General features: G+C 41.3%; 1 protein-coding gene across 2 annotated transcripts in view; it reads right to left on the bottom strand.

Moving 5' to 3' along the window:
- PDE5A (phosphodiesterase 5A) overlaps positions 1-20,035 on the bottom strand; it is a 2,047,822-nt gene that overhangs the window by 131,181 nt on the left and 1,896,606 nt on the right. For both annotated transcript variants that reach the window (XM_044061541.1, XM_044061540.1), the window contains exon 18: positions 19,876-19,939. In XM_044061541.1, the coding sequence (XP_043917476.1) occupies positions 19,876-19,939 (64 nt within the window). The remainder of the gene's footprint in view (positions 1-19,875; positions 19,940-20,035) is intronic.

Raw genomic sequence — 20,035 nt, forward strand, 5'->3', positions numbered from 1 at the left:
TCTCACACAGAAAAAAAAGCTAGTATGTGCGATAAGCTGATTTTTAGTCAGCTGTACCTGCTTTTTTTCCATCTGAAAGAATGAACTGCTGATCACTTGTCAGAAATCCAAATATATGTATGCACGTGTGTGTGTGTGTGTGTGTGTGTGATTGTTGGTTGATGTTATTTAATAAAAGCTGATTTTTCAGCTTTAGTTATGTTACCCTCGCTTTCTTGCACTCTGATCATGATACATTGTTGCTTTATATTTTTCATTTGGTAAGGGCATTGCCTCTGATCTGCCTATAGCATAATATAGCCTTGAAATAGCTGTATATATTTCTGTTTTACTGTGGTTTCATGATACAGGGGTACTTTATAAAGCTAGTGCAAATCATGCCAAAGCTGTGGCATTCTTTTATGCAGTACAAAGATAAGGAGGTGATTTTTCCACTATTTCATACAGTACCATACCTGTCAAACTCTTTGCCCAAGAAATCTGGGCAAAGCCAAAATAATAGGGTACAAAGTGACAGAAATTGGGAGAAACTTTCATTACTGTTTTTTTTAGCTTAGAAAGCTGCTAGAATAAAAGGTGTTGTGTTAGCATGTATCTTCTGAAGGATAAAAAGTCTGAAATTCAAATGTCTGTAATTGTTTAGTAACCGCTCCTCAGTGATGTGCCTGAAAACCATACATTTTATGAGTAACAGATAAAAAATGTGAGGCAAAAATCTGGACATTCTGGAGAGGTATGTGTAATACAGTTGTAAGTAAACTTACTATAACAGAAGATGCTCTAATAGATCATTGTTGCAATACCCAATGCTTTATGGTCATATCCTGCCAAGGCTATGAACATCCATCCATGTTTCAAATTTTCTGGATACCTTCCACTCGCTACTGCTGGGTTTGAGGAGAGCCACTTAAAAGCAGTGGCTAGGGTACCAAAAGCTACAGACCTTTCTTGCCTCAAGAAATGAGACTAGAGCCCTGAAAGGAAAATGCTAGGAAAACAGAAACAAATATATAAACATATGTAAATATATAAAAGGAGTATATATATATATATCCACACCCTGCTAATATACCTAACCCAGATGGGGGGGGGGGTTGGAGGAATGGGACTGCTACAACATTCATCTCTTAGAACAATTACATTTATGTTAAATTTACTTAAACAACTGTATGTTCATAGGTTCATAGGTAGGTACTAGCCTATTGGCCCAAGGGCCTAAGTAAGCCTTAGCCAACAAGGGTTCCCTGGCTTACGCCACCCAAGAAAGTTATTTTCCTGTGCCCCTGTCAAGCAGAGCCGCAGAAGTGATCTCCGTGGTGTATTACCTATTTCCCTTCCACTCATCAAGATTTTTCTTGAAGAGTGCTAATGAGGAACTTTGCTTGACATAGACAGGTAGCTTGTTCCAGAGTATGGGAATTCTCTGGGACAGGAATCTATCACTCCAGCATGTCCTGTTTATTGTGGTGACAAGGTTTAGGTCCCTAGCTCGTGTAGCTCAGAGGGATTGGGATTTCTTTAGGTGTAGCATGTCCAACAGCTCTGGGTTTGACATAGCTTTATATGTTAGGCAGAGATCACCTCAGAGTAGGCGATATGCTATGGAGTAAAGCTGGAGTTTTTTTGAGACGGTCAGTGTAGGGCATCTGTTTGAGGCCAGTAATCCACTTTGTGAGGTACTTCTGTGGCCTTTCCAGGTGCTGCAGATGTCTTGTGAGGTACATTCCAAAGGGGGCATTGTACTCTATAATGGGTTTAATGAGTGTCAAGTAGAGGGGAACAATGCCCTCTTTTTTCCTGGATGAGAACCCTTTTGTGATGAGGTGTGCCACGTAGAAGGATTTCGTGACTACAGTGGCGATGTGATTATCAAAGGAGAGACTACTGTCCACTTGGGTCCCAAGGTCTCTTATCACACATTCGGTGTTAAGTGGACTGCCGCCTATGTGCTAGTTCATGGGTACAGAGTTTTTACCAAAGGGGATGACAATGCACTTTTTGGCATTGAGCTTGAGCCCATGGCTCTGACACCAGCCATCTGTCTCAGTGAGTCCCTTCTGTAGGATGTGTACATCATTTGGGGACTTGACTATGGCTACTAGTTTGCAGTCATCTGCGAACTTCATTAGCCAAAGGCCTACTGTGTTAGCCTGTACTTCAGAGAAGTAGATACCAAACAGGAGAGGTCCCAGGACTGAACCCTGTGGTAATCCACTTGTCACTGGTTTGAAGTCTGCAACTTTTACAGTGTGGGTTCTGTCCATGAGCCAGGTGGCAACCCATCTTGTGATGTAGGGATTTATACCTAGTTTAGTGAGTTTAGCTATAATTCCAGAATGGGGGATGGTGTTGAAAGCCTTGGTGAGGTCAAGATAGGCTGTGTGAACCACCTTACCCTTATCTATGGCTTTGGTGACTGCCTCAAAGAAATCGATCAGGTTTAGGAGGCATGATCTGCCTTTCACAAACCCGAACTGGATGGGGTCCAGAGTTTGGAGGTTACCAATGTCTTTGTTTATGAGTTCCCATGATGATACATTCCATGGCCTTACAGACCAGGCTCGTCAGGCTAATAGGGCAATAGTTCCCGGGATCAGTGGTGGCTCCCCCTTTGTGGAGTGGGATAGCTGTTGCTGTTCCCCATTCAGTGGGCACAAAGCTTGACCCTATAATTGAACATGGTGCTTAGGTGGGGAGCCAGTTCATTCTGAAGTTCATGTAAAATTCAGCCTGGGATCTTGTCCGGTCCCATGGATGCTGTGTTTTTGGCTTTAGAGAGTACAGCTTTTACCTGCGTAGTTGTGATTACAGGGACTCTGCATTCTTCCTACATAGATATGGGCCCTATCAGACTTGAGCTTGGTGAGCACACCTTGTCCAATGTGAGATTTCATGGAGTAGAAAATACCCCCAAAATATGATTTCCCAAGTGCTGTTCTACCTTTCTTTCAATGTAATGGCAGCAAGGGAGTTAAAACAAAGTAGAAGGGAATGTGTGATAAAGCTCTGTGACTCTTGTTAATTTTGACCAAAAGTTGACAGTGATGTCACTGAATCAGTTTTTTGGTTACTTGGTCTCAACGAGTTTGGAACACTGAATAATAACTCAGCAGCCAGTCATTGTCACTTCTTTCATGAATGTGATTAGATCTGAAAAGGGTATAATTTGCTAGAATGATAATCACAGTCAAAGAGCATTTTTATTTTAATTTGAAATGAGTGGACCACAAGGGCCCTTTTTCAGTCATGATATTTTAAAGTACTATTAACTTTCAGTCATTTCCTTCAGCCATTATGCATAAACTCTGCTATGTTTTTTACTTCAGATCAATGTAAGCCCTCATACAACAGCTTTGCTGTGACTATGTTCAGAAATTATTTATGTCACTTTAAGTTGTTACATTAGTCTTGACCTTTTTTATGCTCCCCTATTTCCGCATCTTTTGAATATGTACTATCATTCCCAAGGAAATGTTTGCAGTTCACATCAAGTGGGACAAGCATTCCTTGACAAAAAGCAATCTCCCAAAGACTGGATGAACAAACGCTTACCTGTTAAATTTGTTTCATGGAAAACATTAGCTTACTTGTCTATGTGCAACCACTCCGACCTAGTCCTATGAATAAAATTGATACAGAAAATGTTTATCTTAAATTATTTCTTGTTGAGGGACATTTCCTTTTTTGGATACTGAAAATGCTTATCTTGAATGATTTCTTGGTGGTGGGGGGGGGGGCTGGAATTCCTTTCTTAATATCAGCTTAAAGTGTAGGTACTAACACCTTTTCATCATTTGGTGTTAATGGAACCACAGCCAGTAGAAGGTAGTGGGCATTCTGTGAGTTGTGCCTGAATGCTGCCTCTGGACCACTGCAACAGTTCCTCCTCCCCTGCTACACTCCCGTTCTCCAGTTACAACCCGTTCTTTTAAAATACTCTGTAGTTTCCTCTATACTAGCCATCCTAAGAGCCCATTTAATTTATCTATTACCTTCTTAGAGTAGTAGTACTACTTCATTTACAAGCTGATATTTGGCCTTTCACTCTGGACTTGAAGACCATCCCCCATCCTTCCCTCTTCACTACACTTTCTTTCAAGTTTCCTTTTAACAGTTTTGTGGATCCAAATTACATCTCCTTTCTCATCTGTCCTCAAGAAAGAATAGTCACTGTGGCTCTGCCTTATCCCTCATATAGTTTCCCTTCCAACTATTTTACGATTCTAGTGGCCAACCTCTATATCTTATCTGGTACCTTTGCTTATTTTTACCAATATGACATTTAAACTGGATGTAGTATTACAACTGGGTTATAGCATAAGGGAACAGGAGATTGACCAGGGCATTTTTGCAATGGCAATACTGCAGGGGTTGGACAGGACTGTTGTGCCAAACAGAAGAATGAGCCATAGGAATAAGCTCTCAGTTTAATGGACATTCTATATCACCATCCTTAGCTATTTGCATAAGCTTCAGGTACTGACCAAAAGCAGAACTGTAGGTGGCTCATGTGACACCTAGTCCTTTCTCCAATTTGGTGATTCCTCCTTCTCTAAGGAGGAATGACAAGTCCTAAGTCCCTACTCCCTCACACTCTCAATGAGAAAAATAAATTTAAAAAAGGTCCCTTCTCAGAATTGGTGCTCCTCCCTTGTCTAAGAAGGAGTATCAGATCCTAATGCCCTATGCCTTCATGCTTTGCTTCCCACTGTCACATTTATATGATGAGCGACATTTAAAATAAAGAATGATCTAAATGTCTGACGACCACTCCCTCAACCACTATAGTTTTGACCAAAAGGATCACATAATGAATTCAAGCAACAGCAATGAGTTTCCTTTGCAGAACTGTTGGTGTCACTCTCCCTGATAGAATGCACAATCCGCCATTCCAGAAGGATATCAGAGTACAGTCACTGCACCTCTGAGCTGAAAGGAGTCAGCTGAGGTGGTCTGGGAGGCTAATGAGGATTCTGAGTAAGTTCCCTCTATGCCAGCTATAGTGGATAAAACTCACTGACAGGAAGATGTACAGCAAACCCAGCATACACTGGAAAAACTATATTGTTTAGCTTGTCTGAGAATGCCTGAGGATCCTGCATGATTTGGAGAATGTTACTGGGATAAGGATGTCTAGTCCACCTTTCTCATCTTGTTGCCATCACAATCATCACTACAATGAATGGTTTACAAAATGGATGGAAGGAAGGACCGATTTTAAATGAGGCTTCAACAGTGACTTATATATAGAGTGGGAGAAGTAAATCCATGTCCCTGGAGTACGTGTTCCTGAAATGTAACTCCGCTCCTGTTGGCCTTGGCTGCAACATCTTTGTTTTGTTTTCAGTCATTTACTGCTGTATGTACAAGTACCCCAAGACTTTTCATTTCTTTTGTATACCATCCCAGCATTATTGTTCCAAGCAGCATTACATTGCTGGACTTCTTCCTTAGGTCTTCTTTTCTGCCCATTCCTTCTATTACATTCTGACTGTTGTTAATTTTTCTCAGTGTTCATTCACATCTTTTATTGATTTATAGTCTTCCATGCTCCATAGTTTTACTATAGCCCATACCCTTAATATTCATGAATTGAGTTGGATATTCATGAACTGATGATACATTGTTCAATTATTGGGGGAAGGGAGAACCAATCACTGTAAAGTATGTAGTATTTAAATTTATTCTGTTTGATTTTTTATTGTTCTGAGGAAGTCAACTGGTATTGACGAAAGTGCTAAACCTTATCTGCAATAAATTTTATCTGAGGACTCACAACATTAGTGCTCTTTCTTTGACCCTTCGTATCCTTCTTCAGATCTAATGACATGATAGTCACTTGTAAGTCTGCCTCTGGACTTTATTTGAGTTGCATATGATTTTGCAAATGGTATTTCAATTACAAAGAAATAAATCTGTGGGGGAGGGGGCATGCACATCCACGAAGAGGAGACCTCCAACATATATATATATATATATATATATATATATATATATATATATATATATATATATACACACACACACCAACTCCACAGTTACACAGCAGTGGAGACAAGGGCAAAAAAGAAGTTATATACTTACTATAACGTTCCATGTAACTCACATGGAATGTTATAGTAAGTATATAACTTCTTTTTTGCCCTTGTCTCCACTGCTGTGTAACTGTGGAGTTGGTGTGTATATATATATATATATAAATATGTATATATATATATATATATATATGTGTGTGTTGGAGGTCTCCTCTTCGTGGATGTGCATGCCCCCTCCCCCACAGATTTATTTCTTTGTAATTGGAATTACAGAAATACCGTTTGCAAAATCATATGCAACTCAAATCTCACCTTCATTTTTTACTCATTGGTTCGGAGCTGATCCCTCGGCTCTGAGTCAGCCAATTGCAAAGCATGAGGTCTTCAAATAGCTCAAGGCCAAGTCCCTATCTCATGATGCACCTAGAGTTACCTCAGATCTTGTTTGCTGCGTATAATAATATCATATGTCATTCTTTCACTCCCAGGAAAGGGAATAGAAGGATTGAGCAACCAGGATGGATCCAGCATCTCGGTCATCTAACAGCCCAGGAGGGGGTAGGTGGGAGGGACGTAAGAATGAATTGAGATGAACAACTCACATGGAATGTTATGGTAAGTACATAACTTTTTTATGTGAAGTTGCTCTATCTGGCCGTTCATTCTTTACTGATGGGTACCATCCCAAGCACCATCAATCTCGGGTGGCTCACAGGAGTATATTTCTCAGGACCATGGATCCAAAGGAGGCCCTGTCCCTGGAGGCCTTGTCAACTTTGTAATGAGTGATAAAGGTATGAGGTTTTGACCAAGTGGCTGCTGCGCAAATGTTATCAATAGGAAGTCTGGCAGAAAAGGCAGATGATGTAGAAACTGCTCTGGTTGAGTAAAGCTTTAATTTTATGGTGCAAAGGCATATTGGCAGCTGAATAAGCAAAGGTGATAGAATAAGATAACCATTTTGATAGAGTTGTTTTAGCCACTGGTCTACTCTTCCTGGAGTCTGAAAATGAAACAAAAAGCTGGTCTGATTTTCTGAAATCTTTTGTTCTATCCAAATAAAATCTGAGCTGTCTGTGAACATCAAGTTTGTGCAGCATGTATTCTAAATTGTTTAAATGGTTGGGGAAGAAGACTGGCAAATCAATAATTTGATTGAGATGGGTTTCAGTGCAGTCTTTGGGCAAGAATGAGGGGTTTGTTCTAAGTGAGACTCTGTCAGCATGGAATATCAAATAAGGAGGCTTGATCATAAAGCCTGAAGCTCTGACACTCTGCGGGCAAAAGTAATAGCTACTAAAATGATGGTTTTCCATGAGAAAATTTTGAGGTCACAAGAGGAAGCTGGTTCAAATGGCAGAAGAATTATACGGGAAAGCATAACATTTAGATTCCATGGAGAATAGGGAGATTTCACAGGTGGTCTAATATGAAAGGTCCCTTTGAGAAAGGCTTTGGATAACTTGTGGGACATAATATTCAATCCTTCAAATCCAAGATGAAAATTAGAAATAGCAGCCAGTTGAACAAGAACTGTTGCTGCTGCAGCTCCTTTGTTAAAAGCCATAGTCAAGAACTCTAAAATGGAGGCCATATGGGCTTGGTAAGGATCAATATTGTTTTTAGAAGCCCTATATAGAAATTTTTTTTCCATTTGCTAAGATATAGCTTCCTAGTAGAAGATTTATGTGAGGATAAGAGGATTTGTTTTGTCTCATTGGAGAGATTTTGGAACCTGGCTATGATGGGAACTGGAGCAGCCAAGCTGTCAGCTTTAGGGACTGTGGAGAGGGATGAAGTTCCCCTGGCGAGTCTGTCAGAAGGTCTGGAACTGGGTCCAGAATCCAAGAGTCCTCCAAAAGATGAAGTCAAAGGAAGGGGAACCAAATCTGATGAGGCCAATGAGGGGCTATGAGAATGATGGTCCTTCCCAGGGTTTTTGCTTTCTGTAGAACCTTGGGTATCAGCGGAATCGGTGGAAATGCATAGAGGAGACCTGGAGGCCAATCGTGTACGAGTGTGTCCCTTGGGGCTTCTCCCGGAGGGGGAATCAGGGCAAAGTAGCATCTGCATTTCATGTTCATGTGACTGGCAAAGAGGTCACAGCAAGGCTGGCCTAACCTGTGGAATATCCTGTCTGCTATTCCTTTCTTGAGGGACCACTCATGGGGAAACAAGGCAGCCCTGCTCAGCTTGTCTGCTATCATGCTGGATTTCTCCGGGATGTGCACTGCCAACAGAAAGCGCTGAGTGGAAACAGCCCACTGCCATACTCTGAGAGCCTCGAGACAAATGGGGTAGGACCTGGTTCCTTCTTGTTTGTTCAAATACCAGATCACCGATATGTTGTCCGTCTGAATCGCAATGGTACCCAGAGGAAGAGAGTCCTGAAATACCGCAATGCCAAAAGTACTGCTCTCATCTCCAGGACATTGATATGCAGATGTGTCTCTTGATCGGTCCATGTGCCTTGGGCTGTCTTTCCCCGAAAATGCCCCTCCACCCTATCAGGGAAGCGTCCATGGTCACTGTGGCTGCTGGAGGGGGTAGCACAAATGGGCGTCCTATCGGGACATGAAGTGAGGTCAACCACCATTGAAGATCCTTTTTGCAGGAATTTGTGACCATTATAGTGTGAGACATGGGAAGCTCTTGGTAAAACCATTGAGTGAACAACAGCCATTGTAGTATCTGCATGTGCATAAGAGCTAATGGTATGGCTAGAATTACTGCTGCCATCATGCCTAATAATTTCAGAACTTCTGATGCTGGTGCCCTGTCTTTGGATATCAGAATGCTGACATGCTGATGAAGAAGAAAGACTCTTTCTATTGGAAGCCTTAGTGTGGTGGTGGTGGTGTCCAGCTCTGCTCTGATAAAAACGATATGCTGTGATGGCAACAAGGCAGATTTTTCTGAGTTGATTGTAATGCCCAGTTGATTGCAGAGTGACAGAGTGGACTCCCTGGCCTGAATGAGTTGATGCCTGGTGGTGGCGGTAAGGAGCCAATCGTCTAGGTATGGAAACACCTGGAATCCTAGACACCTCAGGCGAGCCGTGACCACTGCCATGCATTTGGTGAACACTCTGGGGGCTGTAGTGAGACCAAAGGGCAGGGCTCGAAACTGATAATGATTGGCTCCCAGCCAGAAGCGCAGATGATCCCTGGATGGCCTGGCCATTTGTATGTGGTAGTACGCATCCTTGAGATCTATCAAACACATCCAATTGTCTTTCTCTAAGAAGGGAAGTATAGACTGAAGCGTGACCATCCAGAACTTCTCTTTCTTTACATGTTTGTTCAGTCTGCTGAGGTCCAATATGGGTCTCCAGTCCCCTGTCTTTTTTGGAACCAAAAGGAGTCTTGAGTAAGTTCCAGATCCTATCTGGTCTGCTGGGACTGGTTGGAGGACTCTTTTTCTTAGCAACGTTTGGACCTCTATTGTTTCCTGTAACTGAATGGAATGCCCGGGATTTTTCTTATGGATGGAGAGGGTGTGGCGAATGGGATTAAGTATCCTCTGGAAATGATACTTTGTACCTAGCTGTCTTTTGTTATTTTGAGCCAGGCATCTGGACACAAAGATAAGCGACCCCTGACTGCCTCCAGAGCAGGACAGTTGGGTCTCCTTTCAGGACCGCTGGTAGGGCTTCCCAGAGAAGTGATCTTTGTCACCCTGGTGTTGCAGACCCCCTCTGCCACGAGGGTGGCATCTTCCATTATTGCCGCCTCCTCTGCCTCTGGAGAGGGGTTCACTACATGTGCCCTGAAAGGCTCCTTGGGGTTTTTGGAACCACATTTTTCCTCACCTTTGACCTTTAGGGTAGGGTTGGGTAGGGGTGGAAAAATGGACCCCGACAGCAGGCAGAGTCTTTCTGTCCTGTTCACACCTGGTTAAGGTTTCCTTCACTTTAGGCCCAAAAAGGGACATGCCATCAAAGGGAGTATTCACACAGGATGACTTGAAGGGAAGGGCTCCGCGAAGGAACACAAGTGCATCCAGGAGTGTCTCCTAAGAGCAACTCCTGTACCTGCTGCCCTACTTGTTCCATCAGCTGCATATGAGATGAGGCACATGGATGAGTTTACTATAGAATTGAGGGTAGAAAGCAGGGCGGCAACTTTGTCGATAGCTCCTGCAGCTACTGTACCCTGAAGAGTATCTCCTAGCTCTTTAAGGAGATCTCTTTGTAACCTGGTAAAATGGGTTAAATAGTTGAGCAAACGAAGAGCAAAAGTCGCTGAAATAAACATGTGCTTCCCATATCTATCCATGATCCTGAAGTCTCTGTTAGGAGGATGGATAGACGAGGAAGTCTCAAACATTTCCTTTTTGGTGTCTGCCACCACCACCATGGCATCAACTGGAACACCTTTTGTTAAGAACGATTTGTTAAGGGGGGCAGAAATTAACTTATTAGGCCTCCTAGGGACAGGCTCCATAGTATCCAGAGACTCCCATGCCCTTCGTGAGACCAGCTGCATCAGCACATCGAAGGGCGGAGACACCCAAGAGGTAGAGGGCTGAGACCCGAAAGCCTTCAGGAGAACAGACTCATCCTCAGTAGGGCTTTTGGACTGCCAGTCACCCCTCTGCCTAAGGATTTAAAGTATCTCAGCGAATGAGGGGGACCATGGGGACCCTTCTGACTCATCTAAGTCAGTATCTGATGTTAGAGACACCTGGGGGAGTCTAGAGGTTTCTTCTTACACAATCTCTTCCTGGAAACCTCATCAGTGGGAGCTTCTGGTGAGGTCTCGAAAGAGCAGGGGCCACTCAATGGGACTTCCTGAGGCTCTGGGTATATACGCTTGGTCAGGATATGTGAGGCAGAAGCAGACACAGGTGCTTTTGGGGAAGAGAAAGCCATACCTGAGGCCGAGGATGTCTTAGGAGATATGACTCTTCTCATGGCATCAAAAACACCTCTGCTCCAATGCGAGGGGACCGCGATGGATCTGAGGAAACCATCGATACCCCCGGCACCAGAACAGTGGGCTCCGATCCAGAGCTCATCCAAGCCATAGCCCCGAGAGGCAGAGTCGGAACTGACAAGTCAGTCCGACTATCCTCACCGGACCCGACCAGAGAGTGTCAGCTCCTAGAGTTCTCGATCGGCACCGAGGATGTCAGAGTGCACGTAGACGAAGACACTGGAGCAGGCATTGGCTTTGAGGGTTCCACTATCAACAGGTCTGACTCCTCCAGCTCCGAAGGGCCAGCATGGCACAGAGGAGGAACAGTTTGAGCTGGTGCAAGGGTCTTCGGCTCCAAAGCTATTTGGGTCGAAGCCAATAAAAGTTTTGCCAAGGCCGGTGTCGATAACAGCTTCTGCACCACATGATCCACATCCAGATCTGAAAGGCTGATAGTGGACCGAGAAGACCGCACCGAAGGTGGTACCAACTGTAACAATGGACTTTTATGAGCTTCAGAGACCGATTCCAAGACTGGGGACCGGCTCCGAAAAGAAAAGACTGTCGGTTCTGATAGCAGTGGAGCCGAAGTCAAAGATTTTTTTCGGTTTCTTTGAGTCGGTAGTCTTAGATGACTTTGAGGACTTGCTGGATCTATCCTGGTCACTCAATGCTTCTTGGAAGGATGGCTTCAACAAACCTCTGTCTATTAATTTTCTTTTCCTTTCCGGTCAGACTCTGGAGGAAAAGGAATGACATATATAATAGCTATCCTGTAAATGCAGGGCTCCAAGACAGTACACACAATTTACATGGCTGTCTGTTACAGACATCTTTTGGCCACATTTTGGGCACTTTTTGAACCCGGACTTAGGATGCTTCTCTTGGTCAGCCATTGAAAACTCAGAGAGAAAATTAGTTACTACAAAAAAACTGAACAGAAATTATCCACACAAAAGCCTTAAATAAAATTAGGCTGAGACACACACACACACACACACACACACACACACACACACACACACACACACACACACACACACACACACACTTCACACAGAGTAATAATAATGTCAATATTAAGTGACAGAAAAAAAAAATTGTCTAAATATAGAATATGAGATATATAAGCAAACTATGCAATGAAAGAATGAATAGCTGCTAAGACACAACAAACGTATCTAATATATTCTAAGAATAACTACATCCGACCAAAATTACTGTTAACTATAAAAACTTCAACAGTAATTAACAAATCCAAACCTTTTCTAAACAAGTCTAAGGCTAAACACACCACACAGCAAATAACTATAAAATATTTAGTATAATTTGTGACACTAGGTCACTTACTAAGCACACTCTAGGAATAAGAAAACAGGTTTTAAACTAGACCTAAAAAAGGAGGCCAACTAGAATCTTAATGCACACTAAGGGAAGGGAATATAAGTGGAGTAAACACACCAAAAAGCTATAAGAGCTTTATAAAGCTATTGAAAACTATCTAAAGCTATCTAAATATCAAAATCTGAGAGTAAATATGAAAAAAACAGTTTTACTGGCCCGAGCTAATGCAGAACCTCTGATCTATTGCAGCGGCAAACTAAATCTGAGGTAACTCTAGGTGCATCATGGGATAGGGACTTGGCCTCGAGCTATTTGAAGACCTCGAGCTTTGCAAATGGCTGACTCAGAGCCGAGGGATCGGCTCCGAACCCATCAGTAAAGAATGAATGGCGAGATAGAACAACTTCACATCTCCAGGTTTGGTGAAAGCCACTTACAATTAATTTGTTTTGCAGTATACAAACTCACATAAAAAGCTCTTAAACAGCTGTCACATTCCCATTTATTTTGTTTTTTATGCTTTGTATAGTGTGAAAAATAAACACTTTGAAGAACATATATCACAGGACCAACAACTGTGCTACTCTACTATTTACCTCTCTTTCAATGGATAGTATACCCCTCCACTGCAGTATACTGCTTATCTCTCTTTCCTGGATAGTACACCTCTCCACTGCAGCCTATTACTTACCTCTTTTTCACTGGATGGTATGCCCCTGCACTGCAGTGTTCTACTTATCTCTCTTTTGGATACTATGTCCCTGCACTGCAGCCTACTACTTACCTCTCTTTCACTGGACAGTATGCCCCTGTACTGCAGCCTACTACTTACCTCTCTTTCACTGGATAGTATGCCCCTGCACTGCAGCCTACTACTTACCTCCCTTTCACTGGATAGTATGCCCCTGCACTGCAGCCTATTACTTACCTCTCTTTCACTGGACAGTCTGCCCCTGCATTGCAGCCTATTACTTACCTCTATTTCACTGGACAGTCTGCCCCTGCACTACAGCCTACTATTTACCTCTCTTTCACTGGAAAGTATGGCCCTGTCACCTCTCTTTCACTGGATAGTATGCCTCTGCACTGCAAACTTCTACTTACCTCTCTTTCACTGGATAGTATGCCCTTTCACTACAGCCTACTACTTACCTCTCTTTCACTGGACAGTATGCCCCTCCACTGTAGCCTACTAATTACCTGTCTTTCACTGGATAGTATGGCCCTGTACTGCAGCCTACTAATTACCTCTCTTTCACTGGATAGTATGCCCCTGCACTGCAACCTACTACATACTCTCTTTCACTGAACAGTACACTCCCATTGCAACACCCCATGTCCTGCAGTTTCGTCATCTTTACACCTGTTTGACCATATTTTCGTTTACCTGCATTCCCTTAAGTTTGATTACAAACCTTCTGCACAGCAGTATATGGTCTTGCTAGTCTTACAGCCTGTCTGCCTCTGCAGTAGTTTAGTCAGTCATGTAACTGGATTTGTTTCATTGGACAGGACCTTTTGGCTGTAAACCCTTTCTGTCTGATGTCCTAAAGGATGCGGCCCTCCACAAATCTCACCACTCCTTCCTTCAGTATTTTTGCATATTTCCTTACTACTACTACTACTATGGCCACTAGTTCTGCAGACAGCTTTTAGTGCCATCTCTTTATGGAATACCACTATAAGTGCCACTTTCAGCCCTTAGGAACCTCCCCACAGGGATCCCCACAGATATTACTATGGTTCCTCAGCCTTGTCCTGTCTGATTATTCTCTAATCAGTCATCCCATCAGTTTATGTACTGACTTCATCCCACTCTTTCCTTTCCCATACAGAGACTCTGTCCACTTCCTCTTTAGTAAAAAGAGAAAGATCAATAATTTGTTCAGAATCTCTCGTTCTTTTTTTCCTTCCACAATTCTGTAAATTCATTCACTAGTTCACTCATTTCTGTTCCTGCATTCCTTCTATTTCTTATATTCAAACATGGCAATTTTTTTCATGTCTTCTAACTTCCATGGTTATCTCCTTTTAGGCTTTTTCATATATTTTTTACTACATCTACTAACTCCTTCTAATACTTATAGGGCCTTCCCTTTTACATGATAATAGGAAGTTAATAGGCTATTGGCCCTGAGGTCCTTACAAGCCTAGCCAAGAATTTAGCCCATGTTCCGACAAGTCAGCACCCGATGCCCCTGTCCAGCAGGGACCCAGGTGGAATCCCAGAGGAGTATTATCTGTTCCCCATCCAGTTATCCAGGTTGCAATTAAAAAAAGGGTTAATGAGGTACTCTGCTTGATGTGGAGATGGAGTCTATTCCACAAAAGGGGAAGTCTCTGGGACACAAATTAGACTTATAAAGGGAGACGGGGACACTGGACCTGGCTGGACATTTCTTACATATGTAAAATCTTTATGAGGGGACCTCAAAGGCAAGGACTGCAATAATGCTTCATTTAAATAAAGCATTTTACTTTATTAAATGGAATTTTATCTAGGCATCTATGTATAATTTGGGATTCTCTGCTGAATTTATCTCCATGTGCCAGCTACTGTGCACTAACCCTAGAGCATGTGTCTTCTCAACACACATGTTGTTGAAAGTGGTTGAAATTAGCTTAGATGTAGCACGAGACAAAGGTCCCCATTTTCATCATACTTATATGTATTACTATCAGTAGTTGTTGACAGTATCATACAGCAGAAGCACTGTAACAAAGGATTAGCAGTAAAATGTGTGAGGCACGTCCTTTCAGTCTGGTTTGCAGATGATTGTGCACTTTGGCTCAATAACCCAACACATAATGTCTTGCATCTCATCTAAGCCTCAGAAGAAATTACACAATACTCTGGACTGCATTTAAATAAACAAATATCAGTTATGGTCCAACTGAATGCTAGAACTTGGGATCGCTTAAAAGTTACTCCTGACTTCCCTCTGTCCTTGATTACAAGTTGTCAGTTCTTAGGAATTCATATCTTCCTAAATCTAGGGAAATTAATGCCAGCCCCCTCTTGCCCATCATACAAAAAAAGATAATATTAATGAAATATCAAAAATGTATCTTTTTTTGCAGAGACTGAAAGCAATTAAAATAACAATAATATTCCCTCTGCAGCACAGAGGCAGACAGGAGGCAATATAGTGTAGCAACCAAAATTTGCTGTTTCATTTTTGTCAAAGTATAATATCACAGAGGTACACAGAAAGTGGCTATTTCGGAGTTAAGGAAGTAGGTTATTTGTGAATGCACAGCATAATCACATGCCATGGTTGTCTGGAACAGTATATGTGTGTAAGACAAACCACCCAAACTTATTACTATGGCCACTAAGCCTTTCACATTCTTCAAACACATCAGAAATATGGACAGAAAGTGATTATGTTACTTTGCAGGCCAGGCTGTGAGTAAAAGCAGATGGAAATTACATGATTCATGTGAAACAATCATTTATGTGCTTTTTTTTGGTAGACCAGTAGGTGTGTGTCCAAGAGTAACAAGCTGAAATACATTACTGTGATCACTATTTCTTTTACTTTCCTCACAATAAGACATCAGAAATATACAGAGAAGATGGCCCTCTTTTCAGGGCAGAGGTTTGGATGCATGCTGCAGGTGAAAGCTTATGGCAGAAGTATGATCACTGCTGAGTAAAAATGGTATGACCTGTTGGGGGCAGTGTCTCTCTCTGACAGCAGCAAGCTGAAACATGTTAATGTGACTATTATATATTTTATTTTCTTCTCAAATAAATATCAGAAGTGTACAGAATATGGCTATCATTTTTGCTGGACAGGTTGTTTATGAAAGCAAAGGGCATTTATATGACTGCTGCAAAAGGATTACTGATATGATATATTAGGAGCAGTGAATTTCTCTGACAGCAATGTGACCATTACATATAGAGGACTTCATCATAATCAAAGGTTGTGCACCCTCTCAGAATGGGCACATTCTACTGGTACAGTATGTGTGCAAAGGAAGATGAATATAAAGGGTATCACATTTGAAGAAACACAGTAACCACACAACTCCAATTTTATTTTATAGTTTCCTTCTCTTAGATCTTTCATAACTTGTGCCATGGGCCATGCTGGACTTCTTCCTTAGATCTTAGATCTTCCTTAGATCTTTTTTTTTCCTGCCCATTCCTTCTTCTATTGGATTCTGAATGCCCTTAATTTTTCCTCAGTGTTTATTCACAGCTTTTTTTTCATTTCTAGTCTCCCATACTCCACAATTTTCCTACAGCCCATTCCATATGAACCACTCTAATATTATAGTATATCATCTTGGTTCTGCTGTACCAATAATGAGACACACTGTAACTTGCATAATGCTCATTACTTGTACTCTCAAATCCGCTTCCTGTATCTCTTTTACTTTGCTCAGTATTATGTCAAATATTCTACCCTTCCTAATGTGATTCTGTAAAATCAGTACAAATCCTTCCCTGTTCACAATGTTCCTATCCATAATGATAACTACTCTGTTTCCTCCCCCATTCCTTAATGCCAGACTGTTGGAGTACTCTTGAGACAAACTGAATTCCACCATTTGTATTACCCAATTCTTAGATCCTCCTGCTCCTACTCAGTCCTCACCAAGTCATCATCCTTCCCTGAAACTTCCATCAGGTTGTAGATATTGTATAGCTACCATTTATTCACCTTGTCTACCAATATTTTCTTCTAAGCCACCAATCTTTATTGACTGTAACTACCTGCCCTTGATTTGCACCTTTTATCTTCATCCACTCACTCTAGCATTTCAACTGAAGGGCAAAATCATCACACATATAAACCATTTAGTAAAAATTAAAAGAAAGACCAAGCAAAGCTAGAGTCTTCACTGCTAAAAGAAAAAGAGATTCTTCATTTTATGAAGAGCTTCAAGTGTATGAACCACAAAATGGTTCTGATTCAGAATCTGAGGATATTGTGGCTTTGGCCAGTTCCTTTGAATAATTATTTTTCTCTGAAACTATTTCCAGAATGAATCAGTTGTTTTAGTGGGAACATAATGATAGTCAACAGTCCCTGAAGAAGTATTATGATATATTACAAACAGAATTTCCAGAACCTACCCCTATTCCTCCAGTTCTTTCAGCAGTGGAGGATGACTTTGTCATATCCTGTAACTTGCCTGACAGACAGTCTACTGCCCCTTGAAAGCACAGAGAATGTATACAGTTCCTAAGACTTATACATTTTTGTAAAATCAGATTAGACCCAACAGCTACTGCTTTATTGAACCAACCTGCTGCTAAACATTTGGTTAATACCATCCCCTCTCCTTCTGACAAGGATGGGAAATGGTTTGATAAATTTGGCAAAAAGGTGTATTCTTCTGCAACACTTGTTTTTAGAATTCTCATTTGTCAAGCTCATCATATGTTAACATTTATGCATGCCTTCCTTGAGAATATGAGGCATATTTTGGTATCTTTCTTCTTGAGGAAAAATCTGCTATATAATTTGAATGTTTCTGTGTCTCAAGTGGCTACTGACTGTTTTCAGACATGTTTATTATTTTGCTGAAGCCACTTCCAGGGCTGCTGTTCTATCAACTGTTATGGGGAGGTTTGCTTGGTTGTGTTCTCAAAACCTTCTTGAAAATGTCACAAATGAAATTCTGAATTTTCTTTTGGACCAAGAATTAGTTTTTTGGGCCATCTGCTGTGGTTAAAAAGTGTGATGAGAGAGGTAAACTGATTCAGGGATGTCTTAGATTTTTCAGCCTACGTTCTCCAAGTTTGGTACCCTTACAGAAAAATAAAATAAACCCAACAAGCTGCTGGTAAGCAAAGGTTTAAAAGCAATGATAAGGGGGTCTAAAAAGAAAGAAGAACCCCCCCATAACAAAGTGCACTCTAATAAGTTTGAATTACTATATACAAGACTCCCCTCCCCCTCATCCTGGCAAGCCCTTAATTCTTCCAGGAAGTCTGAAGCTCCATTTGTCTCTTTGGCAACAGACAGTTTCAGACACATAGACTCTGAAAGTAATCAGTCATGGTTACAAATGGTAGTGGGAGTCTCTCCCTCCTTTTTGTGGGATCCCTACACCATCTGCCAGACAAAATTCCTCTTTTCCATCCTGTCATTTAGCATCTGCTGCCTCAGAGGTAATAGGAGCAACCCTTCCATTTTAGTTAGGAGAAAGGTTTTATTCAAGAATGTTTCTGGTGCCAAAAAAGAGAATTCGTGGAGACCAGTTTTAGATCTTTCCTTTCTCAACATTTCTGTGATAATGCCCAAGTTCACAGTGTTACCACTTCACAGCTTTCCCCACTTAGGATTCCTGGTGACTTTAGATTTAAACGATACATATCATCATATTCTTATACAGATCCAAATTTTAGATGTTTCTTAAGGTTTTCTGTGTCTTGATCACATTATCATTTCTCTGCATTACCCTTTATACTGCTAACTGAAGCATTGCTATTGGACCCACCATTTAGTGTTTTAAAATGTCATTTGTTACCACTTGCATTTTATGTTTTCCTGCCCATGCAGAAAGGGACTTCCATTCTTAGTAAGTTACTATTTGACCTTGACCAACGGATGGGAATTTGGAAATTCACCTCGGATCTGGCCCTCATGTTTCTGACAGACAGAGGCAGACAGTAATGCCAAAACTAACATACCCCTCATTGCACATAACCTCTAGAAACTTCCTATCATACCCCACTAATAAATGCCCATGATACATATGGATACATATGGATAAAAATGGGTTGGATTGCATGGCTAGGCTTACAAAGGCCCTGGTTGTCATTAGCCTAGTATATAACTATAAACCTGGGACAGTCAGAATGTAATGAGATGAGTTTAGCATATACTCTTTGGCTTAGTATAGGCTGGTAATAAATTCTAAGATTAAATTAACACTGACTAACTAGTTACTAAGATGAAATGCTTCAGACCTTATCTATGTGTAGCAAAGCACTTGACCCTAAACAGCTTTATTATCTCTTACACTTTTTAAACTGGATCTTACAGTCTTCGCTGAGAACAGTCTTCAGTTCAGCATACATTCCCAGTTATTGATAAATATTTTGTCAACCTAATAAGTTAGTACATTCTATGCAAAGTAAGTGATTAGTAGTTGCTTTATGGAATTACATGATGTCCACCCTTTCAACATTTTGACCACTAGCTCAAGGAATAGTACTTCCCCAGGAAGGGCTCAAACATAAACTCAGAATGAACAGTTCAGAGTTTCCACCTTAGTAATGTTTGATTTTACTCAGTTCTCATTAGACCATTCACTCATTCTTCATCTTTGCGTAACAGTAGCTCATAAATAATATGGTAGTTTGCTAAGAATTTTACAGCTGTCATAAATAATCTCCTACTGCCATTTATAAATGTGCCCAAAAAAATGAAGATTAAATAGTGCTTATTCTGCAAGTGAAAAAGGACTAAGAGGATGGTAAACACAAATGGAAATGCATGCAATTATAGCTTTCATTGTCGTGTTGAAGGTCTTTTTTAGTAATGCTATCAAAATAAAGTAAACAAGAAACTAATACTGAAGTGGGACAAGGAAGAACACAGAACACATACCCTTTGCTGCACGGGCCAAGGTTTTGTTATTGCAGAGACATCACAAGCTGTCATCATCATCGCCCTTGAAGTAAATGACACATAAAACATGGCTTAGACTGAATGACCATCTGTAGCAGAATCTTATTGAAAACAAAATTTTGTTTACAAATAAGAATAC

This window comes from Protopterus annectens, chromosome 2.part0 (genome assembly GCF_019279795.1).
Source record: "Protopterus annectens isolate FY-2018-M chromosome 2.part0, PAN1.0, whole genome shotgun sequence".
NCBI classification, from domain to species: Eukaryota; Metazoa; Chordata; order Ceratodontiformes; family Protopteridae; genus Protopterus; species Protopterus annectens.